Source organism: Sus scrofa, chromosome 15 (assembly GCF_000003025.6).
Source record: "Sus scrofa isolate TJ Tabasco breed Duroc chromosome 15, Sscrofa11.1, whole genome shotgun sequence".
Lineage (NCBI taxonomy): Eukaryota > Metazoa > Chordata > Mammalia > Artiodactyla > Suidae > Sus > Sus scrofa.
The window spans coordinates 48,485,142-48,510,449 of record NC_010457.5 but is presented as its reverse complement, the minus strand read 5'-3'; the positions used below and the strand labels follow the sequence as shown (position 1 = coordinate 48,510,449).

The 25,308-nt window shown below is 47.2% G+C and overlaps 1 protein-coding gene and 1 pseudogene across 1 annotated transcript; both read right to left on the bottom strand.

Annotated features, from left to right (window-relative positions):
* On the bottom strand, positions 3,458-10,294 carry GOT1L1 (glutamic-oxaloacetic transaminase 1-like 1). The gene is made up of 9 exons (XM_021076150.1): positions 10,180-10,294; positions 8,895-9,076; positions 7,160-7,271; positions 6,548-6,657; positions 6,247-6,339; positions 6,002-6,152; positions 5,111-5,276; positions 4,172-4,314; positions 3,458-3,637 (listed from the first exon to the last, which is right to left on the bottom strand). Exons 1-9 carry the CDS (start codon positions 10,292-10,294, stop codon positions 3,495-3,497), a joined length of 1,215 nt encoding a protein of 404 aa, XP_020931809.1. The 3' UTR covers positions 3,458-3,494.
* Positions 14,027-14,321, bottom strand: LOC110256912 (annotated as a pseudogene).

Sequence of the window (25,308 nt, the reverse complement as noted above, 5' to 3'; positions counted from 1 at the left end):
CTGGCGTTGCCACAAGCTGCAGCGTAGGTTACAAATGTGGCTCAGATCTGGCGTGGCTATGGCTATGGTGTAGGTTGGCAGCTGCAGCTCCCATGAGACCCCTGGCCTGAGAATGTCCATATGCCATGGGCACAGCCCTAAAAGGAAGAAAAGAAAAAAAAATACATTTAAGGAGATGGTTTTTAAGTGTTTGCTCTGTTTTACTGTGGGGTCCCAGAGCCCTCAGAGTAGCTCGAGCATTCTGCGAAAAGGGAGGAACTCCTAGGAACAGGGGGAACAGGCAAAGCCAGGGAATCCAACCCCCCACCTCCCCTACCCAGTAGAGGGTGAGTCAGCCTGGCTTATTTGGAAGGGTGGGGGTAGTGGTGAGAATGCCTCCGAATTTCCTTGCCCCTCCCAAACAAGCTGCAGGTAGCCACCACCTCGGACTTCACCTAAACCACATTCCAAAGACATTTGGGATGCCAGCACAGGTGGGAAATATACTTGAGAACAGCTCCCTGCCCTCCTCCTCCCTGGGGCCAGCCGAGTTCTTTAGAAGTTGAAAAGGAAGAAGATTTCCATCTCCCACATACTTCTCTGCTGTGGCCGAGGGAAGGTGAGACCAGGCTAGAGGCGCCCCGTTTCGCCAGGTTAAAACTCAGGTTTCTTCCTCCAGGCTCCCAAATTTGCTAAACAGCGCCACCTACTGCTGGAGAGAGTCGATGCGTGTGAACCTCGCAGAGTGACACTGAGAGAGCAAGGAGTTCCCCTGACTTCGGGACCTGAAGACTCTGGACTTAGGGGCACGCGGGGGGATGGGGGGAGGGTTGGGGAAGCAGAGGCAGAGCAGGAAGTCTCTGCAGGCCTGCGCTATGCCCTCCCCTCCACGGCCCCTGCCTTCTCCACTCCAACCCTTCCTCCATCAAAATCTAGCATTATGCTAGTTCCATCCCCAACATCACATCAAGAAGCCCTCCAATACCAGCATACAATCAATAAAACGGGTCCACCTCCTGTATAGCACAGGGAAATCTGCCCAATCCTCTGTAGTGACCTATATGGGAAAAGAATCTGAAAAGGAATGGACACATGTATGTGTATAACTGATTCATTTTGCTGTACACTGAAACTAATACAACATTGTAAGTCAATATACTCCAATAAAATTTAAAAAGTCCTAAATTTCTGCTCAATGGCACTTCCTGGTAGGAAGGGGTAGTTAGCAGCTCAGGTGGTTGCTTGGTAGAGTAGACCCCTAAAAATTCATGGAGGATGTGTTGTTGCCCAGTGGCTTTTTTTTTTTTTTTTGTCTTCAGTAGTGATAAAACACACATAATGTAAAGTTTACATGTTTTAGGAGTTCCTTGGTGGCCTAGCAGTTAAGGGTCCAGCATCGTCACTGCTGTGGCTTGGGTTAGATCCCTGGCCCAGGAACTTCTGAATGCCATGGGTGTGGCCACAAAAAAAAAAAAAAAAAAAAAGTCCTAAGAGGTAGGCAGGCAAGTGGGTAGATAGCTGGGTAGATAGCCAGTGGAAGCTGTCCCACTTTCTATTACTGAGCCACAGAAGTCACTCTATTTGTTAGAAATTCTCCCAGAGCAAGGAGAGTTAAATTCTGCTTGTTTTGTTTTGTTTTGCTTTGTAGGGCCACACTTGTGGCATATGGAACTTCGCAGGCTAGGGGTCAAATCAGAGCTGCAGCTTCTGGCCTACACCACAGCCACAGTAATGCCAGATCCAAGCCACATTGCCAAGTCTGCGGCCTACATCACAACTCATGGCAATGCTGGGTCCTTAATCCACTGAGTGAGGCCAGGGATTGAACCTGCATCCTTATGGATACTAGTCAGGTTTTTAACCTGCTGAGCCACAACAGACACTCCCATGTCATTTTTTATGATTAACTCCATTTTTACCCTGAGAGTTGTATTTCCCCAGCTGAGGTGGAGGGCACCATAAGAGCAGCAATTGTGTCATATCTTTTAGTGTCCTGGGGGTTTGCAGAATTTCATATAATAACAGACACCCAATAATTTTTTTTTTATTTTTAGGGGTGCACCCGGGGCATATGGAGGTTCTTAAGCTAGGGGTCCAAACGGAACTGTTGCTGCCGGCCTACACCACAGCCACAGCAACTCAGGATCTGAGCCACGTCTGCAACCTACACCATAGCTCATGGCAACGCTGGATCCTTAACCCACTGGGCAAGGCCAGGGATCGAACCTGCATCCTCACGGATGCCAGTCAGATTCATTAACCACTGAGGCACAATGGGAACTCTAGACGCCCAATAAATATTAATCGTGCCAGGGACCCTTGCTCAGATCATTCTCAGCCCTGGAATATCTTTCCAGCTTGCTTTTGCCTGTTATCCCAGTCCCAGTCATCCCCCAATAGCCAAACCAAGTCCTACCTCCACCTGAGATCTTCTTCAGCTATTCTGGCCCACATTAAACCATTTATTAAAAAAAAAAATTATTTTCTAAATTTCTCACATATTTACTGTCTATATAATCTATCATGACTTTTCAGTTACATTCAGCCTTGAAATGTCACTTCTGTTTCATGTTGATTAAGGTTCATCTTCCAACTAACTGTAAACTTCTGGAGAAAAATAATTCTATCATGCCTGTTTTTGCATATCTTTTGATACTCAGATGCTATGGTCTGAATGTTCGTGTCCCCTCAAAATTCATATGTTGGATCCTAATCCCCAATGTGGCAATATTTGTGTGTAGTAAGCTCATGAAGGTGGAGCCCCCATGGATGGGATTTGTCCCCTTATAAAAGAAGCCCCAGAGAGTGAGGTTACAACCAGAAGGTACCATTGATGAACCAGGAGGCAGGCCTTCACCCACCTGAATCTGTTGGAGATTTGATCTTGGACTTCCCAGCTTACAAAACTCTACGAAATAATTTTATGTTATTTACAAACCACCCTGTCTATGATATTTTGTTATAACAGCCAGAGCAGACTAAGACACCAGATCAGGGCCTTAACATAGTAGGTGCTCAACAAACATGAAATGATCAATGAAGGTAAACATTCCTTTCTTCTATGAGTTCCCCTTCCCCTTTGCTGAGGTCACACAAATGCTTCATAAACAGATGGAGGGGAGTTCCCATTATGGCTCAGTGTTAAAAAAAATGGACTAGTATCCATGAGGATGAGGGTTTGATCCCACTCAGTGTGTTAAGGATCCGGCGTTGCCATGAGCTGTGGTGTAGGTCGCAGATGCGGCACGGATCCTGCGTTGCTGCAGTGCAGCAGGCGGCTGCAGCTCCAATTTGACCCCTGGTCTGGGAACTTCCATAATCCACAGGTGCGGCCCTAAAAAGACAAAAAATATATTAATAAAATAAAAATTTTAGAAGTAAAATAAATAGATGGAGGGAGAGAGAGAGAGCTTTGCAGAGAAATGAATTGTAGTAACAAATAATCAGCACAAGATTTTTGTAAAGAGTAGAGCTTTTATTCTATTCAAGTGTCATTTACTTTTGGAAGATACTTTTTAGGGCTTTGTGAAGCAGACAGCCTCATTGATGCTCTGAGTGATGTAATCTATGTTGCAGGGATTGATACAGGTGAAGTTGATCCGACCATTCTTGGGGATGTAGACATGCTTTTTCTTGACCAAGTATTCCACCTGTTTGGCTGGTGATGACCACATGCTCTCAGATCCTGGGGTGGTCACCTCTGTTTCCCCTCTAGCCCAGGGTGGATTACAGGGGATAGGAGGTGTCAGCATGTATGGGGATCCAGAAGACTCTTTAAAACAGCTCTAGGAGTTCCCATTGTGGCTCAGGGTAACAAAATGGACTAGTATCCATGAGGATACAGGTCCAATCCTTGGCCTCACTCAGTGGGTTAAGGATCTGGCATTGCCATGAGCTGTGGTGTAGGTCACAGACACAGCTTGGATCTGGTGTTGCTGTGGCCCTGGCATAGGCTGGTGGCTACAGCTCCAATTAGACCCCTAGCCTGGGCACCTCCATATGCCGCGGGTGTGGCCCTAAAAAGACCAAAAAAAAAAAAAAAAAAAAAAGCAGCTCTACTTTCCTCAGGAAAGAATCCAAAATCTGGACTCCGAAGCCAGGAACTGGTCAACGAATCCATGATGTTTATGCTTAAATACAAGCCCAAATACAAAGTCAGAAAGGGAGGAGCTTCCCCTTCCTAGACACTTACAGTTGAGTCCAAGATAGCTATGGGATCCCTTCTGCTCAGTGATGTGATCCCAGGAGCCAGGGGTTCCCAGGAGCCGGAGTTTCTCCTTCACCTTTTCCTTGATCAGCATAATGTTTTCTATAATCCCTTCCAGACTCTGCTTCCTGCCAAGGGAAGGACAGCAAGAAATTAGAATGTGAGGTCCCCCCAAACCCCGTACTCTCAACCTCCTCATTGCCTTTCCACTCTTCTCCCTTCAAAAGTGGTGGAGCCAGGCATCTGGAATGGTTAGAAATGGGACAGGGGTCCAGCACATATTATTGTAAGCAAGCAAAGCAGCCTCTTGGCCAGACTTTGCCAGTGTAGTAATCCCTTGGTGCTTCCTCATCTCCTTCTGCAATCTGGAAACATTCAAAGAATTCAATAATAATTTGACCTGTGTCCAAAGACATTCTATTGCCCACTCCCCAAAGGTTGGGCAACCCTTGGCTTAGCCAGTGCCATTGATACACAGTGGCTCCTCAATAAAGAACAGAGAGGCGGAGTTCCCGTCGTGGCGCAGTGGTTAACGAATCCGACTAGGAACCATGAGGTTGCGGGTTTGATCCCTGCCCTTGCTCAGTGGGTTAACGATCCGGCGTTGCCGTGAGCTGTGGTGTAGGTTGCAGACGCGGCTCGGATCCCGTGTTGCTGTGGCTCTGGCGTAGGCCGGTGGCTACAGCTCCGATTCAACCCCTAGCCTGGGAACCTCCATATGCCGCGGGAGCGGCCCAAGAAATAGCAACAATAACAACAACAACAAAAAGACAAAAAGACAAAAAAAAAAAAAAAAAAAAAAAAAAAAGAACAGAGAGGCAACACAGGCAGGCAGAGAAGCACCCACTGCATCCGGTAAATCAGCAAGACTATGGGCATCCGGAGGCTCTGCCCGCCCCACCCCGCACCTACCCCCACCCTTACCATTCTTCTTGCAAAGCAGGGTTACAGAGGATGGAGGTGATAATGCGAGCGCCTGTGGTGGGAGGGTTTAGCCACAGGGCCCTGGCGAAGTTCATCAGCTGGGAGAGAACACGCAGCAGGAGCTGGTTGTTGAGTGCCACCACGACAAGGATCCCCACTCCTTCATCTGTGGCATTGGAACAGACAGCCTGTCTCAGTTTCCCCCTCCACTCCCAGGGCCTTCCCCTCAGTCTCTGCCTCTAGCCTTGCAGAGGAGAGAGCTGGACTACAGGGTCCTCACCCTAGCCCAGCCAAGCTGGTAGCTGCCACAGGCTCCTTTTCCAGAAAAAAACAGCCACAAGTTAGAGTCTTTTTTTTTTTTTTTTTTTCTTTTTCTTTCTTCTTTTTTAGGACTGTACCTGTGGCATACGGAAGTTCCCAGACTAGGGGTCGAATCAGAGCTATAGCTGCCGGCCTATGCCAAAGCCTTGGCAATGCCAGATTTGAGCCACAGCTCATGGCAACGCCAGATCCTTAACTGATTGAGGGAGGCCAGGGATCGAAACCACTTATAGATACTAGTCAGGTTCTTAACCCACTGAGCCACAACGGGAACTCCCCAAAGGTGGAAGTTAAAGGTGGAAGGGACCTGAAAGATCACTAAGTCCCACCTCCTCATCTTACAGTGGAGGAAACAGAAGCCTAAGGGGTGTGAGATGATTTAACGGAGGGGCTGAGCTGAGACTGCACCACAGCACCTGACTTGTAGCTCAGCGTCTTTCCCTTTTTCCTCCACAGTGCCCTCTCTGGAGGCCCAGGCTCTCTCCGGAGGGTGGGAGAAGTCAAACACGCCGATTGCACCCTGAGTGTGGCACTACCAGGACCTCTCTTCTCCTTCTGCTTATACCATACCATAAATGCCAAAATTCTTGGACAGAGACTGGCTGCAGAAGAACTCGAGGTCTTGAGACACAAAATAGTCTAAGAATCTAGTATCTTCTTCCAGGTCACTGGTGGATAAACCTTGATAGGAAATGTCAAAAAATGGAAATATCTGCTTGCTCTGTGGGAGAAAGGAGAATGAGAAAAGGAAGGGGCTGATGGAAGAGAAGGGAGGTGGTGAGAGGGAGGAGAGTCAGGCAGCAGGGTGGGCTCACCTTCATCAGGGCCGTCAACTTTGTCCACTGACTTTGCGTCAGCTTGCAGTTACTGATGTTCCCAATCACGAAGACACAGCCGTGTGGGGCCTGCTGCAGGTAGAGACTGTCTCGTCAGGGACTTCCCCTACCACCTAGGTCATGGCACCGGGATATTGGGAAAAGTGGTCCTCCATGCTGATTGCCACTGAAGGACTAGGAATCCAAGCCTAGAAAAGGCCTTGGTGACTAGAGGGTGGAGGGGAGGAAAGGAAAGTTGTAAATCAGGTCTGGGGAGAAGTTTCTGAGTGGGCACCTCTACCTCTACCACATTGAGGAGCACGCTGGGGTCCAAGCACAGCTGCTCAGCGTCCCAGAAGATGTATTCAGAAACTGTAAAGCCCATGTCCTGAAAGATGAGTCCATGCGGTTCTGTGGAAACATAGCCCCCCCCAATCAGCTGGTACCGGAAGTGGAGGTATGGAGGCAGACACACCGGAGAAAGGACCTGCGGGTCAATGCAATAACAGGAAAGGGACAAGCATACCTTAGTTCACCACCATTTTTCTCACATCAGAGAGTGAGGACAAGGGCGAAGGTTGCACATGAGCTGGGAATCAGGGATGAGGGGCTGGGGATCTGCTGTCACCCTCACTGGCCTATCACTCACCCTTTGTTTTCTTTTTTTGTCTTCTAGGGCCGAACCTACGGCCTGTGGAGGTTCCCAGGCTAGGGGTCTAATCAGAGATGTAGCCACCGGCCTACACCAGAGCCACAGCAACTTGGGATCTGAGCCACGTCTGCGACCTACACCACAGCTCATGGAAACACCGGATCCTTAACCCACTGAGTGAGGCCAGGGATCGAACCCGTAACCTCATGGTTCCTAGTCGGATTCGTTAACCACTGAGCCACGATGGGAACTCCCACTCACCTTTTTGAGAAGAAATGATGTAAACTATTTGAGAATCCCGATGCCAGGTTTTGAGGAACTGGGCCCCAAGTTGGAAAGCACCACTGTCACCCACAGTGTGCACACCCCCTGCCTGGCAGCAAAAAATAAGCAGAAGTACAGCACTTTTTACAAGATTGATAATGATCCAGCCCCTGCAGGTGGTGATGTCTGCCAGACAAACCTGAGGAAGGGGGAGTCCCTTTCTCTAGGAGGTCAAAGTGATGTGCTCCAACACGTACACCTCCATGGATTCATTCAACCAGGTTTCCTGAGCACCTACTATGTGCCAGACACTGTGGCAGGCACTTGGGATACTTAAGGGAACAAAACGAATACCCTCTACCCTCGTGGTGCTCACATCCATACCAGGCATGGGCAGCCTTTGTCTGCAAAGAGCCCATAGGTTTTTGGGCCATATAACTCGCAACTCTGCCTTTATAGCAGAAAGCAGCTCTTGACAAGACAAGCAAATGGCCATGGCATGTTCCAATAATATTTTCTGGATACTGAAATTTGAATTTCATGTGATTTTCATGGGTCACAAAATATTATCCCCCCTTTGATTTTCAGCAATTAAAAAGCATAAAACCAATAATTTTTTAAAAGCCCCATAAAACCTTTTTTTTTTTTAGGGCCACACCCACGGCATATGGAGGTTCCCAGGCTATGGGTCGAATCAGAGCTATAGCTGCTGGCCTACACCATAGCCACAGCAACGCAGGATCCAAGCCACAGCTGTGACTTACACCACAGCTCACAGCAACGCAAGATCCTTAATCCACTGAGCCAGGCCAGGGATGGAGCCTGCAACCTCATAGAGTGATGGTGAGGAGTTCCCACCATGGCACAGTGGTTAACGAATCCGACTAGGAACCATGAGGTTGAAGGTTTGATCCCTGGCCTCGCTCAGTGGGTTAAGGATCTGGCGTTGCCATGAGCTGTGGTGTAGGTTGCAGACGTGGCTCGGATCCTGCATTGCTGTGGCCCTGGCGTAGGCTGGTGGCTACAGCTCCAATTAGACCCCTAGCCTGGGAACCTCCATATGCCTCAGGAGTGGCTCAAGAAAAGGCAAAAAGAGTGATGGTGATACGAGCACCACTTCAGATTCAGCCCCTTCTTGAAAGAGTTTGCATGTCAGCAGTGGGAAATGGACTGGAGAGTCCTGGCTTTGGGTTCTAATCCTGGCTCTGCACTTCAATGACTAAACTTGGGACTCTCTGAGACTCGGGGGTGGGGGGGGGCCTCCAAAGTCTCTTTCAGGTGGCTTTTGTTTTCGTTCTGGCTATGCCCACAGCATGGATTCAAACACATGCCACAACAGTGACAACACCAGATTCTTTTTTTTTTTTTTCCCCCTTTTTATGGTCACACCTGCAGCATATGGAGACTCCCAGGCTAGGGGTTGAATTGGAGCTACAGCTGCTGGCCTGTACCACAACCACAGCAATGCCAGATCTGAGCCACATCTGTGGCCTATGCAGTGGCTCAGAGCAACACAAGATCCTTAACCCTCTGAGCAAGGCCAGGGATCGAACCCACATCCTCATGGATACTAGTCGGGTTCTTAATCCACTGAACCACAACAGGAGCTCCTCAACACCAGATTCTTAACTGCTAGGCCACCAGAGAACTCCTCCATCAGGTTTAAGATTGTGTATTTCCCAATCTCCACTCCTTGTGCCTTGGTGAGTAAGGGAAGGGCCTTGCCTCTCACCCTATTCTCCACAATGACTTGGCTGTGTTTTCCAAAGAGGAGTTTCAAGGAGGCCTGGATGAATGATTCCATGCCCATCACCGGCGTGTACTCATAGTCCAGGGAGGGATCCTGGGCGATCTGTAGACGGATCTTGCTCACCACAGAGGACACCCAGGGTTGGCCTTCGCTGGTCATGCAGACTGTGAGAGGAACCACAGGGAGGGGCTCAGATGCCCAGCCTTGGCGCCTCCAAGTGTGGACTCTGCATTCAGCCCACAGATCTGTCCTGGCTTTCTTAGGGCTTTAGAGAGTTGCCTAGGAAAAGACAGCTTTCCTTTTCTTTTTCCCTCTTTATAAAAAACAATGTGTTGTTAGTGAATGTGTCTAATTTTCACCTTTTTTATTTTTATTTTTTTTGGGCCACTCCCAAGACATGAGGAAATTCCCGTGCCAGGGATCAAACCCAAGTCACAGCAGTGACAACGCTGAATCTTTAAGCACTGGGCTGCCAGGGAACTCCAATTGTCATCTTTTTTAAAAGGACCACAGAAACTGACGCAATTTTAAACAGCAAAAATGATAGATAACATGGGAGTTACAGATACATGTGACTAAACCAAGGTAACACTGACTTTCACAGGGGCAAGGCCTGGCTGCACCCCCAGAACAGTCCATTATAGAAAACTTTTTCTTTTCTTTTTTTTTTTTTTTTTTTCCTGTCTTTTCTAGTGCTGCACCTGCGGCATATGGAGGTTCCCAGGCTAGGGGTCTAATCGGAGCCGTACCTGCCGGCCTACGCCGCAGCCACAGCAACATGAGATCTGCGCCGCTGCTGTGACCTACACCACAGGTCACGGCAAGGCCGGATCCTTAATCGCTGAGCGAGGCCAGGGATCGAACCAGCAACCTCATGGTTTCTGGTCGGATTCGTTAACTACTGAGCCAGGACGGGAACTCCATTCTAGGAAACTTTCTTGGTTCAAGAACAGACGAGGGAGGCAGGTAGAAAGAAGAGATTGAAGAAAGTGCAACAACTACGCAGGCTGCAAGCATAGAGCTGGGAGAAAGGATACAGCTCTTACCACATTCCTGGAAGCCCCCGGAGAAGGGCAGAGAACACAGAATGCCTGGGGACATTTGCTGCTCTTTTCCCCACTGGGCAATCCTATTACCAGGAACGGACCGCGTTGCCCCGGGAGCCTTGGGCTATGCCCGGATTCCTCCGCTGCAGTGTCACAGTGCGCCTCTAGCGGCGATTGTCGTGTACTACACCTCACGCCACCAAAAACTACTACACCTCTACCTTTATAGGCCAGGAACATCTTGTTAGGGTAATTGTCTTGTTTGTAGGTTTTCAGCAAGCTGCCTTCTAGTTTCTGGGCCAGTGGCACATCTACGAACACGGAAAGGCTGGGCATTACCGCAGACAAGACCAAGTTTCCACTCCTATGCTCTCCTGAAGGCTTCTGCCTGGCAACCTTCTTCCAGGTCTGGGCCAGACAAGCCTGCCTCTTCCCAGAATCTTGGCTTCCAAGGCAGAGGCTCCAGACAACTGGTCACCAGAGCAACAGAACTCCGCCATTCAGTGGAGGGCTTTGGGAATATTCCAAGGGACCCAGGGAGAATCCCCTGAGAGAGGGCGGGTGGGGAGGGCATAAGGAGGACCTGGAATTCCCAGGTACTTCTCCCCAACTCACTACCTGCTCTAATCACCTGAACCCAAATCACAAGCCAGCCCCTTAGAAGACAGAATAAGGCAGGCTGCCAGCGAACTTGGAGGGGTTTCTCCTGCGGATGTGAAAACCTCAGTAGACCCAGAAGTAGTGAGCTGAGGGATACATTTAAAAAGATTCTAGGAGTTCCCGTTGTGGCACAGTGGTTAACGAATCCGACTAGGAACCATGAGATTACGGGTTCGATCCCTGCCCTTGCTCAGTGGGTTAAGGATCCAGCGTTGCTGTGAGCTATGGTGTAAGTCGCAGACGTGGCTCAGATCTTGCGTTGCTGTGGCTCTGACGTAGGCTGGCAGCTACAACTCCGATTCGACCCCTAGCCTGGGAACCTCCATATGCCGCGGGAGTGGCCCAAGAAATGGCAAAAAGACAAAAAAAAAAAAAAAAAAAAATTCTACTTTCATTTTGCTCAGGGCTCCAGATTCTTTTTTTTATTTATTTATTTATTTTTTTTGTCTTTTTTCTTAGGGCCGCAATCACCACATAGGGAAGTTCCCAGGCCAGGGGTCAAGTCAGATCTGCAGCTGCTAGCCTACACCACAGCTCACAGCAACACCAGATCCTTAACCCACTGAGCAGGGCCAGGGATCGAACCAAAGTCCTCATGGATACTAATCGGGTTCATTACCACTGAGCCACAACGGGAACTCCTCCAGAATTTTAAAGGAATAGAAAACATTGTTTTCTTCCGTAATTATTTTCATAGAGAGTCCTATGTTCAGGAATTCCCAATGTGGTGCAATGGGATTGGCAGCATCTCTGTTGCACCAGGATCTCTTCGATCCTCAGCCTGGTGCAGTGGGTTAAAGGATCTGGTGTTGCCGCAGCTGCCTCATAGATCACAGTTTGTAGCTGCAGCTTGGATCTGATCCCTGGCCCTGGAACTCCATATGCCACTAAGTGATCAAAACAGAAGAGAAAGAAAGAAAAAAAAAATAGTCCTATATTCAGAAACTGTGATTTTCAACTTGTAAGCCAGTCCTGTTTCCTTCAGTTATCTAGAACCGACTTCTACACTTGTTAACTGTTTCAGCGGTAGCTGAGCAGCGAGTTCGGAAGGCCAAGATCAAGGGCAGAAAGAGCTGGCCTCTGGATGATCAGTCTTGCATTTTGCTTGCCTTTTTTTTTTTTTTTTTTTTTTTAAGGTATGGAAGAGAATTTATTGCACTTTGTGAGGCTTTACTTTCATAATAATACACACCCCTGGTACAGAAAGACCTATTAAAATTGCATAAATTGCATAAAAAGGTAAATAGGTTAATTTTATGAGGCTTTCAGACAATAAGTTTGAGAAAGTTTTATGATTATCAGAATTTGTAAACATGATTGCAATCAAAACAGTAAAATAAATCAAAGAACAAGATTTTCTTTTCTTATTCTTTTATTTTTTCTTTTTTCTTTTTTTGTCTTTTGTCTTTTTAGGGCTCTACCCACGACATATGGAGGTTCCCAAGCTAGGAGTTGAATCGGAGCTACAGCTGCCAGCCTACACCACAGCCACAGCAATGCCAGATCTGAGCCGCATCTGTGACCTACACTACAGCTCATGGCAATGCTGGATCCTTTTTTATTTTTTCCCACTGTACAGCATGGGGACCAAGTTACACATATATGTATACGTAATTTTTCCTCCTATTGTCGTCTTGCAATATAAGTATCTAGACATAGTTCTCAATGCTACACAGCAGGATCTCATTGTAAATCCATTCCAAGAGCAATAGTTTGCATCCGTTGACCCCAAGCTCCTGATCCCTCTCACTCCCTCCCTCTCCCCCCAGGAGCCACAAATCTATTCTCCAAGTCCATGATTTTCTTTTCTGTGAAAGGTTCATTTGTGCTGTATATTAGATTCCAGTTGTAAGTGATATCATACGGTTTTTTGTTTCTCTCTTTCTTCACTCAGTATGAGTCTCTAGTTCCATCCATGTTGCTGCAAATGGCATTATGTCGTTCTTTTTCATGGCTGAGTGGTATTCCATTGTGTATATATACCACTTCTTCCTAATCCAATCATCTGCCAATGGACATTTGGTTGTTTCCATGTCTTGTATTTGAATATCTGCAATACATTGGTGCATGTTCTTTTTAAGAATTTTCTGATATATCCAGGTGGATGGGTCATACTTGTAGTTCTACGTATAGATTTCTAAGGTACCTCCGTACTGTTCTCCATAGCTGCTGTACCAGCTGACATTCCCACCAACAGTGCATGAGGGTTCCCTCTTCTCCACACCCCCTTCAGCATTTGTTATTTGTGGACTTATTAATGATGGCCATTCTGACAGATGTGAGGTGGCGGATCCTTAACCCATTGAGTGAGACCAGGGATTGAACCCACAACCTCATGGTTCCCAGTCAGATTCATTTCTGCTGCGCAATGATGTGAACTTTCTTAACACCCCTAGAGATAAAAGCCATTTCTTGTCAAACATTATATTCATTTTGATCTCTTATTTTCCATTTTAACTATTGACATTTTTTTCTGAATACAGGTTACAAATAATTTTTTGTATTAACTCCTTAGTCTTAATACCACAAAATCACCTGTTTTACCTTGGCTATATTTTTATCATTTAGAGCAGCATAAGCCAGTTATACTTCAGTAACTCTGTGAATGCAAAGATATTAAGAGAGTTAAGAACAAATCATGGAGTCATTATTTCACTGCTCCTCATTTGATTTCAGGAAGATTACATCCCAGAAAGCTACAATTCTGCCTGGTATATTCTTTCCATGTTTAAACAGAAACTGAAAGAAAAGTGAAATTATAGGAAACCCATGGTAGTTCAATAGACATTGTGTGTTTTATTAGTTCGGCACTGTAATGCTTGATAACAAGAGTAAATTCATAGGCTAACATTTAAAAGTGTATACTTTAATAATATGAAATATGTAAACAATTAGGCAAGCTTGTGGAGAAGCTGGCCCAGATACATAAATTAGGAGATATAAGTGTCCATCTAAATTTTCTATACTCCATTTTTTTTTACAAAATATTTATTTATTTATTTATTTATTTATTTATTTTTTGTCTTGTTGTTGTTGTTGTTGCTATTTCTTGGGCCGCTCCCACGGCATATGGAGGTTCCCAGGTCGAATCGGAGCTGTAGCCACCAGCCTACGCCAGAGCCACAGCAATGCGGGATCCGAGCCGCGTCTGCAACCTACACCACAGCTCACGGCAACGCCGGATCGTCGTTAACCCACTGAGCAAGGGCAGGGACCGAACCCGCAACCTCATGGTTCCTAGTCGGATTCGTTAACCACTGCGCCACGACGGGAACTCCTTACAAAATATTTATTAAAGTCATTTAATGTACAATTTTTCATTTGCCATTCTGGAAGTCCTCTACTGTAAAGACTATACTTTTGTCTGATGACAAACAGCAGCCACATTGGTAGTAATTATCCTGGACTTCAATGTTGGATAAATTCAATTTCTCCCTGAGACACAAGTTTCCTTCTTTATTTATGAGGTAATGTTTTTATTATCTCTCCAGTGTCTGGTGACCCTGAAGCATCAGCCAGTCTGGCGATTTACTTCTCTTAGCATGCTGTAAAATTGAAGAGTAAGAAGGTAGTGCTGCTGATCCAAAACTTCTGATACACTGGGTTTGGGGTCGTCTCTTCTGTCTGGGAACCTTGTTAATGGAGGATGTGGCTTGACTACCTGAACGACCCCACTGGCAGACACCATCTGGCTGCTTATCATGACTCCTGAGAAGGGCAGCTTCCTGCTTTTTTTTTTTTTTTTTTTTTTTTTTAATGACTTTGTGATTTTTGTAGATGCTGTTGGGGTCTCAGCCAGATACATTTACCAGGCTTGTAGGTGGATAAGGCTTATCTTCCAGATCTGCATTCCAGATTGTCCTTGGCACCAGGAATCCACCTGACAGGTTAACACCCATCCATCCTCCCCCCTTCTCCCCTCTCCCCCCGAAGGAGGGACAGTCAATGACTGTCTGATCTTGCCCAAAAAGCCAGCCTTCTTGGGGAAATCTGTGTGGCTCAGTTTGCACTTCAGAACCCACCCCTTATCAGGCCAAGGCTGGACTTGACCTGAGAACCCTACCCTGCATGCTCCTTCCTTTCACAATCCTACTTCCCTCACTTCCTCATAGGTTCCTTTTACAAGGACGCTTCCTGGGCAAATCACGTTCCCCAAATCCCTGTCTCAGCCTGTGCTTCCAGGGAACCTGCCTTGATTGTGAAAGTTCTCTCCTTTATTGTAGAAAACTTTATTTTTTTTTATTTTTTTTATTTTTTTTGTCTTTTTGCTATCTCTTGGGCCGCTTCCGTGGCATATGGAGGTTCCCAGGCTAGGGGTCCAATCGGAGCTGTAGCCACCAGCCTATGCCAGAGCCACAGCAATGCGGGATCTGAGCCGCGTCTGCAACCTACACCACAGCTCACAGCAACGCCGGATCGTTAACCCACTGAGCAAGGGCAGGGATGGAACCCGCAACCTCATGGTTCTTAGTCGGATTCGTTAACCACTGCGCCACGACGGGAACTCCCTATTGTAGAAAACTTTAAAACTTCGAAAAATTATAACAGGAATTCCCATCATGGCTCAGTGGTTAACGAATCCAACTAGGAACCATGAGGTTGCGGGTTCAATCCCTGGCCTTGCTCAGTGGGTTAAGGATCCGGTGTCACTGTGAGCTGTGGTGTAGGTCGCAGACACAGCTAGGATCTGGCATTGCTGTGGCCGTGGCGTAGGCCGGCAGCTGTAGCTCCGATCAGACCCCTAGCCTGGGAACCTCCACATGCCACAGGTGCGGCCCTAGAAAAGGCAAAAAGACAAAAACAACAACAACAACAATAAAACACTATAACAAAGAACATGGATATCCTAGAGTCACTCTACAACCACAGTGAACATTTTGGTGTACCCTCATCTAGTTTCTTGTTCAAGATGTTTATGTAAGGATGTTTATGTTGGGTAAGGATCTGACATTGCCACAGCTGAGGCATAGGTCGCAGCTGCAGCTCGGATTCAATCCCTGGCCCAGGAACTTTCATATGCCTCAGGTCCAGGCAAAAAAATCATTGATATCAAAATTGCCATGTCATTTTTCATCAGGCTTTTTTCACTTCACATTTCAGTTGTGAGAATTTTATCATCTATACCAATGAGAACTTTTTATGCCACAAGTAATAATAATAATAATAAAAAAAACCCAAACCAAGCTAGCTGGAGAAAGAGAAGGCATTTATTGGCTCTCAGGACTGGCAGACCAGGTATATCTGACTTTGCTCATAGTTCAAACCTGAGCGTAATGCGTCATCAGGGTTCCAGCTTCATCTTCTGTGGTTCCCTTGGCTCTGCTCCTCTGGATGTTTCCTCTTTATTCTCTGGCTGACTCTGTGCTTGGGAGCAAAAGTGGATGTAGCAAATGTGCAAAAGGATATGCATTCAAGGAATTTGTACTGCAGCTATATTTGCAAATAAGCTAAATGCCAATTACTGAAGGAATGTTTACACTGATAATAGGAAATCTTTAAAATGGAATTCCATGCAGGTGTTAAAGGCAGCCCAATGTGTACAAATGTGGAAAAGCCCCAAGATACATCATTAAGTAAGAAGAAGGGAGGTACAAATAGAGAGCAAAGTGAGGAACATTTCAGGAGAAGTAAAAGATACATTTGCAGGTATGGGCACAGAACATCTCTGGAGGGATCATGAGAAGCAGGCAGCTGACTGCCTCTGCAAAGTGGAGCTGGCTGGTGGCAGCCTCCTTTCTGTTGGCTGCAATGAGTCACAGACCCATCCCTGACCTCATCATGGCTGAGGATAGGACACTCGTGTCAACCAACCTAGAGCTGTGGCGTCAGGAGGGTGTCAATCTCCCAAACTGCACAGTTAAGAATGGACCAAAGGGCTCACTAAAAGAGATTCCATGTGTTCTCAGAAATGGGAGAGGGGAGGAAGGGGCTCAGGCAGCCGGTGTTCATTGCATCATCCATGAAAAATTCTTAAAAACCACCCTTTTATTTTTGGCTGTGCCCACGACATGCAGAAGTTCCCAGGCCAGGGGTCGAACACTTGCCACAACTGTAATCAGAGCCATAGCAGTGACAATGCCGATACTTAACCCACTGAGCCACCAAGGAACTCCTTTTAATGGCTATTTTTTTTTATTTATTTTTTATTTTTACTTTTTATTTTTTTGCTTTTCAGGGCAGCACCTGCTGCATATGGAGGTTCCCAGGCTAGGGGTCTAATCGGAGCTACAGCTGCCGGCCTATGCAACAGCCACAGCAACGCCAGATCAGAGCTGCATCTGTGACCTACACCACAGTTTACGGCAACGCCGGATCCTTAACCCACTGATCGAGGCCAGGGATTGAACCCGCAACCTCATGGTTCCTAGTCGGATTCATTTCCGCTGTGCCACGACAGGAACTCCCTAATGGCTATTTTTATGTTTGTTGGCCTTGTGCTTCCAAACCTATTAAACATCTATGGTCCCTATTGCAGCAGGAGGAAGCAGGCAAGTTTCCTCTCTGGACTCCAACCCCTGTCCCACCTGTGGCTACACAGAGTGAAAAGATTCTCACATGCTCCGATCATAGCCACCAATCTCCTTGCACAGAGTACCCACCCACTCTGTCTCCTCTCTTAGCACCCTGCTTGAACCCACTTGTCCTGAACCCCTCTCAGTCCAGGCCTTCCCTTTCTGCCTTGGGTCTCAGCTTCCCTGCCTCTGCAGTTTTCCTTCCCCTCTCCTTTGTCAGTTCCCCCTCTCTATTAGAACGTTCTCTGGAGCATACAAACAGGCAGCAAAATGCACATCTGAAAAACAAACACTCCTGTGACCTCACATCACCTCTCCAGCTATTACCCGTGTGCCAGTGAGGGTTCACCCAAGGAAACATAATTGCTGTGAGTGATGTGGGTGTTACAGGAACCAGACCTCACAGCACTAAAGAGGGAGCTGGGGGCGTGAAAGTCCAAAGGAGGGAGCTGGAGGGTCAGAGAAAAATCATGAATCAGGCTGTCTGAACCACCTGTGGGTGACCATCTTAGAGCTTGCAGGGAAATTCGAGAAGCCAGACATCCTGCAGCAGGAATGGGACTGAGGAGGGGGAATGGGTGTCAAGGTCTATGAGAAGATGTGGCTTCTGTGTAGCTACTGTGGAAAGTAACATAATGTCTTTTCTATCAAAGGAAATCTTGGTTACTCCATTTTGCTCTGGTTTCCGCTGAAATGCCCCCTGGGACCCCCCTCCTCTTTACCTCTTCTCCCAGCAACAATTTGTTTCAACTAGCCAACCAGGAAGAATGTGCGCCCTGACCTGACCAATGGGAAGGGGACAGGTAAATCACCTGCGTTAGGGATAAATAGGGGAGGGTCCTTTGTTCGGAGCATGCGCTTTTTGGAGTACTGGCGCCCTTCTGCTGAAGAGCCTTGTCGAGATTTCTCTTTGTCCACGTGTCTCACTTTCCGACACTGATAACTGGAGCCAGAGTTATCTTAATTTCCAACACTACCACGTGTGGGGCTGTAGCCAAGTGTCCTGTGGCAGACTTAGGTGCTCCAGCACTCAGTGGTGCATCCGTCTGTAAGCAGAGCTGGACATGGAATGTAGAAGCATTTGAAGACCAGCCGGATCCCTCCCAGCACCTCTGCCTTAGGATCTCACTCTGAGGTCCTTCAGGTATTAAAAGATGTCGCTTCACTTCCATCTCTTAGACCTTGACCAGGTTCCTCTTTTAGCCAATGCTAACCTAGCCTCTAACAAGGATTCTGGGAAACAGTATGCCCAGATTAACCAAGATGACAGTAGGATCATCAACCACAATCTCTGATCTTCAGAGAGAGGAATAGCTATTAAAAGAATGTTTGTTTGTTTTGGCTCACAACTGTAGCATGTGAAAATTCCCAGGCCAGGGATGGAATGCTCGCCACAGCAGTGACAACACCAGGTCCTTAACCTCCTGAGCCACCAGGGAACTCCTGAAGGAGCGTTTATACTCTGTCTCCACTTCACTTACCAAGTTTTGCTGAACCCACTCTGATCAGCAATTCCTTACCTCCACACCATCAAATATGCTCTTTTCAGAGTTCCCATCATGGCTTGTGGTTAACGAATCCGACTAGGAACCATGAAGTTGAGGGTTCGATCCCTGGCCTTGCTCAGTAGGTTAACGATCCGGTGTTGCCGTGAGCTGTGGTGTAGGTTGCAGACGAAGCTTGGATCCCGCGTTGCTGTGGCTGTGACATAGGCCGGCGGCTACAGCTCCAATTAGACCCCTAGCCTAGGAATCTCCATATGCTGTGGGTGCAGCCCTAGAAAAGACCAAAAAAAAAAAAAAAAAAAAATCTGCTCTTATCAAGGTCAAGAATGACAGACTCTTCCTGCTGTCAAATCTAATGGCATATTCTCACTCCTCCCTTTATTTGATGCTTCAACAGCATGGGACACAACTGACCACTTCCTCCTTAAAACACTTTCTTCCCGTTGCATCCAGGACACTATTTTTTTCTCAGGGCCACACCCGCAGCACATGGAGGTTCCCAGTCTAGGTCTAATTGGAGCTACAGCTGCTGTCCTACACCACAGCCACAGCAACGCCAGATCCAAGCCGTGTCTGTGACCTTCATCTCAGCTCACGGCAACACCGGATCTTCAACCCACTTCTTGAGACCAAGATGGAAACTGCATCCTCATGGATGCTAGTCAAATGTGTTTCCACGGAGCCACGACGGGAATTCCTGAGTTTCCTTCTATTTCTTTCAGTTTTTTTTTTTTTTTTTTTTCTTTTTAGGGCTGCACCCATGGCATATGGAAGTTCCTGGCTGGGAGAGGTTGAATCGGAGCTACAGCTGCCGACCTACGCAGCACAGCAACTCAGGATCCGAGCCACATCTGCAGTCTACAACACAGCTCACAACAATGCCGGAACCTTAACCCGCTGAACAAGGCCAGGGATTGAACCCTCATGCTTCATGGATACTAGTTGCATTCTTAAACCTCTGAGCCACAACAGAAACCCCTGGTTCCTTCTACTTCTGACCTCTAAATGTTAGACTGCTCCAGTGCTAAGTCCTCTGAATTCTGTTTGTTTGTTTTTCTTGCCTGGAGTTTATTTTTTTCCAGCTTTATGGAGATGTAATTGATATGTGTACATTGCGTCAGTTTGGGGTGTGCAACGTGTCGATTTGACACCCTCTGAATTCTTCTCTATCTGTGGTCACCCTGCAGATGAGTTCATCCACCTCCATGAGCGTAAACACTCTTCTGTCAAACTTGTTGGACTGCACCCCACAGGCCTGCAAGCCCTGCACTTGCCCCACCTCAAGACCTCAAGAAAGAACCCAGAGTCAGTGACAGAGACATCAGTAGTATAATGGATGGGGGAGTTTTCATGTCTGAGGCAAGATCCTGGAGTGACTACCCACTGTGTGCGGTCAATAGTGGGCAGGACAAAGCAGTAGTCTTTGCTCCCAGGCTATAGGGAGGTGACCAGTTGAGGGGTGGAAAGGGAGATTGACATCCAGTTGGCTCATTTGTTACCAGGGAAACCAGCAGCCAAGCACTCCCCTCACTGACCCTTTGATAACCTATCCTAGTGGAGATGGTTCTGATCTAAAGATTAGAACAATTGCAGCAAGTACATAAGCATTTACTGATTAGGTTCTGTGATTAAGAGGGGAGTTCAGTCAGGTAATTAGGGTGTAGGTGAGGCAGGGACTGGTGGATCAGGGGAGGTACAGAGAGCAAGAGAGCAGCCATCTTTTGTGGCCTGACTACATTATATCCAAGTTCAGCTTCTTTCGGAACTTCTGATTGGAAATCCAAATACCTACTTTATAGTCCAAATAAATCATTAACAGACTTTTCAGGACTTCCTGCTGTGGCACAATGGGATCAGTGGCCTCCTAGGAGCACTGGGACGCATGTTCGATCCCCCACCTGGCACAGTGGGCTAAGGATCTGGCGTTGCTGCAACTGTGGCTTAGGTCGTGACTGTGGCTCAGATCTGATCCCTGGCCTGGGAGCTCGATATGTCTTGGGGCAGCCAAAAAAAAATCATTAATAGACTTTTCAAATTTAATTTGCCCAGAAACTAATTCATATCCTCCCATCATTCCCCACTGCCCCCAACTTAGTAAGTGTGGCAAGTCCATTCTGCTGAGGTTCTCAGGCCAAAACTCTTGGTCCCAGCCCCAGCTTCTCTCTTTTTCTCTTCTACCATACATCCAAGCTATAGGCCAACCCTGTCAGTTTTACTTTGTAACATATTTAGAGCCTGTTCACTGGATAAAAATGTACTGCTAGGAGGGACGGATGCTGGGGATGAGCAGAGGGTAGTTTGTGTTTGATGGGTCACAGAGAGTACAGTCTTTTAAAATGGTGGCTCAGGAGTTCCCGTCGTGGCTCAGCTGTTAATGGACCCAACTAGTGTCCATGAGGATGCTGATTCGGTCCCTGGCCTTGCTCAGTGGGTTAAGGATCTTGCATTGCTGTGAGCTATGTTGTAGGTCTCAGATTCGGCTTGGATCCTGAGTTGTTGTAGCTGTGGCATAGGCAGACACCTACAGGTCTGATTCAACCCCTAGCTTGGGAACCTCCATACACCTCGTGTGCAGCCCTAAAAAGACCCCCACTGAAAAAATAGTGGTTCATCGGTTAAGGATCTGGTATTGTCACTGCTGTGTCTCTGACTACTGCTATGGCTCGGGTTGGATCCCTGGCCTGGGACTTTCCACATGCTGCAGGCAAGCCCCCAAAAGGCCAGGGTGGGTGTTCTTTGTTTCTTTTTCTTTTGGTCTTTTTGCCTTTTTTTTCTAGAGCCGCTCCCTCAGCATATGGAGGTTCCCAGGCTAGGGGTCTAATTGGAGCTGTAGCCGCCAGCCAACGCCAGAGCCACAGCAACATGGATCTGAGCTTCGTCTGCAACCTACACCACAGCTCACGGCAACGCTGGATCCTTAACCCACTGAGCAAGGCCAGGGATCGAACCCTCAACCTCATGGTTCCCAGTGGATTAGTTAACCACTGAGCCACGATGGGATCTCCAGGGTGGTTGTTCTTTAGTGAATTAAAGAGTGGGTGGAGGAGTTGCCATCATGGCTCAATGGTTAACGAATCCAACTAGGAACATGAGGTTGCAGGTATGACCCTGGCCTCACTCAGTGGGTTATGGATCCAGCGTTGCCGTGAGCTGTGGTGTAGGGAGCAGACTCGGCTTGGATCTGGTGTTGCTGTGGCTGTGGTGTAGGCCGCGCCTGCAGCTCTGATTAGACCCCTAGCCTGGGAACCTCCATATGCTGCAGGTGCAGCACTAGAAAAGACAAAAAAAAAAAACAAAACAAAAACAATGAGTGGTTGGAGCAATGAGATCCTGCTGTGTAACTTTGGGAACTCTGTCTAGTCACTTATGATGGAACATGTAATGTGAGAAAAAAGAATGTGTACATATATGTGTAACTGGGTCACCATGCTGTACAGTAGGAAAAAAAAGGGTAAAAAAAAAATCTTACCCCAGGGAAAAAAAAGAGTGGTTGGAATAAGATTGTATGGGGAGGGGAATGTTGAGAAATCAGGCTGTGAAGGCAGGAACTTACCATACCCATTTAATGCCAGGCCTTATGTAAAAGGGTCTGCACCCTACCACCAACATTTCAGAAAACCACTGAATAATTTTAGGAAAGAGAATGACACTGTCAGATTTATATTTCAGAAAAATCCCTTTGGGGGCTTGTGGAAAATGAACTGGAGGGGAGCCAGAAGTAGGCAAGAAGGCCAAGTGAAGACTATTTTTGTTAATTCAGTTAAGAAGTGATGAAGCCCTGAGATATGGCTGTGGCGAGCGGGTAAGCTTGCCAGATGTCCTCCATAAAAATCCCAGGCACCAGATGAAGACTGGAGGTTGTGAGAAATAACTGCTTAATTTAAACAATCTCTTATGTATCAGTAATAATGTTCACTTACTTTGCCCACCTTTTCTACATTTTTCTTTCTTTCTTTTTTTTTTGAGGAACAGGTCTTTTTCCTTTTTTTTTTTTTTTTTTTTTTTTTTTTGCCTTTTCTAGGGCTGCACTCGTGGCATATGGAGGTTCCCAGGCTAGGGGTCCAATCAGAGCTGTAGACACCGGCCTACGCCAGAGCCACAGCAATGCAGGATCCTTAACCCACTGAGCAAGGCCAGGGATCGAACCTGCAACCTCATGGTTCCTAGTCGGATTCATTAACCACCAAGCCACGACGGGAACTCCATGAAACAGGTCTTTTTCATTACAACTTGCAAGACATGTTAAAGGAAAGAAAAGTCAAAGTTTTTTTAAAAAAAATTGGGAGTTCCTGTTGTGGCTCAGCAGGTTAAGAACCCAACTAGTATCCATGAGGATGCCTGTTCAATCCCGGGCCTCACCCAGCAAGTTAAGCATCTGGCATTGCCTCAAGCTGCGGCATAAGTTGTGGATGCAGCTCAGATCTGGCATTGCTGTGGCTGTGGGGTACGACAGCAACTGTACCTCCGATTTGACCCCTAGCCTGGGAACTCCATATGCCGCTGATGCAGCACTAAAAAGACAAAAAAAGGAGTTCCTGTTGTAGCTCAGTTGAAATGAAACTGACTGTATCCATGAGGATGTGGGTTCAATCCCTGGCCTTGCTCAGTGGGTTAAGGATCCAGCGTTGTCATGAGCTGTGGTGTAGGTTGCAGACACGGCTTGGATCTGGTATTGCTGTGGCTGTGGTGTAGGCCAGTGGCTACAGCTCTGATTCAGCCCCTAGCCTGGAAACCTCCATATGCCGCAGGCACGCCCTAAAAAAATATACAAAAAAAAAGTTCATCCTACAAGGTCAGAATTGCAATACCAGAACACCAGTCAAACCAGCTAGCCAGCAGCCATACCAAGGGGGTGGGCATGGGGGTGGGTTAGAGGGCAAGAACTTGTTTGCTCCTAAGATTAGTTCTTCCCTCTGAGTCTTTTTTAATTTTTTTTTTTTTTTTTTTTTGGTTTTCAGGACCACATGTATAGCATGTGGAAGTTCCCAGGCTAGGGGTCCAATCAGAGCTGCAGCTGCCAGCCTATGGCAACATGGATCCTTAACCCACTGAACGAGGCCAGGGATCGAACCCAAATCCTCATGGATACCAGTAAGTTTCGTTACTGCTGAGCCACAACGGGAACTCTTTCCCTCTGCATCTCGATGGTGCTGGAAGGAAATGTCTGCTCTCAGCCCCTATGTTTCTCCTTCCCCCAGAATGGTAAGAATTTCTCCATTGGCAAAGCAGATGTCTGTGGCTCTTGGGAAGTGTCCCAACGTCAGTTAAATTCAGACTTGGGCCCAAGGGGAGCCCCCACAGGAAGAGCCCTCTTACGTGGTCCAATGTCTGGAAGAGGAAACAAACAGAGATGCCTTGGGTGGCACTGAGCTGATGAGAAATGCTAGCATTCCCAGTGCTCTCTTCTCTGGGAGGACATGACCCATCCCCTGTCCCCTCTGGGAAAACCAACAGCAGAAGCCATGATGCTTCATTGTGTTTCTTGCAGAAGAGACTTTGGGAAATGTATTTGCTGTACCTTTGTGTTGTAAAGTGTGGCTCCTAGTAGCAGCTCAAAAAGAAAACTGTAGCTTGATGGGTTCTAATCTTTAGCTCCTACTTTTCTTTTTTTGTCCTTTTAGGGCTGCACCTGAGGCACATGGAGGTTCCCAGGCTAGGGGTCAAATGGAGTTGTAGCTGCCTGTCTACGCCACAACAACGTGGGATCCAAGCCGTGTCTGTGACCTACACCACAGCTCATGGCAACACCAGATCCTTAACCCACTGAACAAGGCCAGTATCGAACCCGAGTCCTCATGGATACTAGCACAGTTCCTTAACAGCTATAGCTCCTGCTTTTCTTAAAAGGTGGAGGAGGTGGGGGGCAAGGAATCATAGACTAACTGGTTATTCCCTCAGGAGTGAAGGATAGAGGCTGAGACCCTGTTCCTGGACCAGGCAGGCAAGAGTTTCCCAGAGTCCTTTGGAGATTAGTAGACCATGGCAGATCCTGACACCTTCCTGAGCTTGTGGTTCCATTGTACTTTTGGTTTCTGATAGAAAATCTTTAAGAATAGGACCAGAGGAGTTCCTGTTGTGTGTCATGGGATCAGCACCATCTTGGGAGCACTGGGACGTGGGTTTGATCCCCTACCAGGTACAGTGGGTTAAGGATCCGGCTGTGGCTTAGGTTGAGACTGTGGCTCTGATCTGATCCCTGGCCCAGGAACTCCCTATGCCGCAAAGCGGCCAAAAAACAAAACAAAAAACAAAACAACAACAACAAAAACAGGACCAGAGAGGACTGTTAGAGCAGCCTGAGGCAGAATTGTGAGGTAAGTTTCTATTGTGTCACAAATTACCACAGAGCTGCTCAGAACAACACACATTTATTCTCTCAGTTTCCTCAGGTCAGGAGTCTGGGTCTTCTGCTTGGGGTCCACCAGGCTGTGATGACAATGTTGGCCAGGGCCGCAGTCTCACCTGAACCCCAGAGTCCCCTTCCAGAATGACTCAGTTTCCATTTCTGTGTGGCTGTAGAAATCATGGTGACTGCTGCCTCAAGACTAGTGGGGCTGTCTCTGACCTTCTTTGAAAAGGCTCACCTGCTTAGGTCAGGACTACCCAGATAGCCTCCCTTTCTTTTTTCTTTTTTTCTTTTTTAGGGCCACACCTGCAGCTTTTGGAAGTTCCC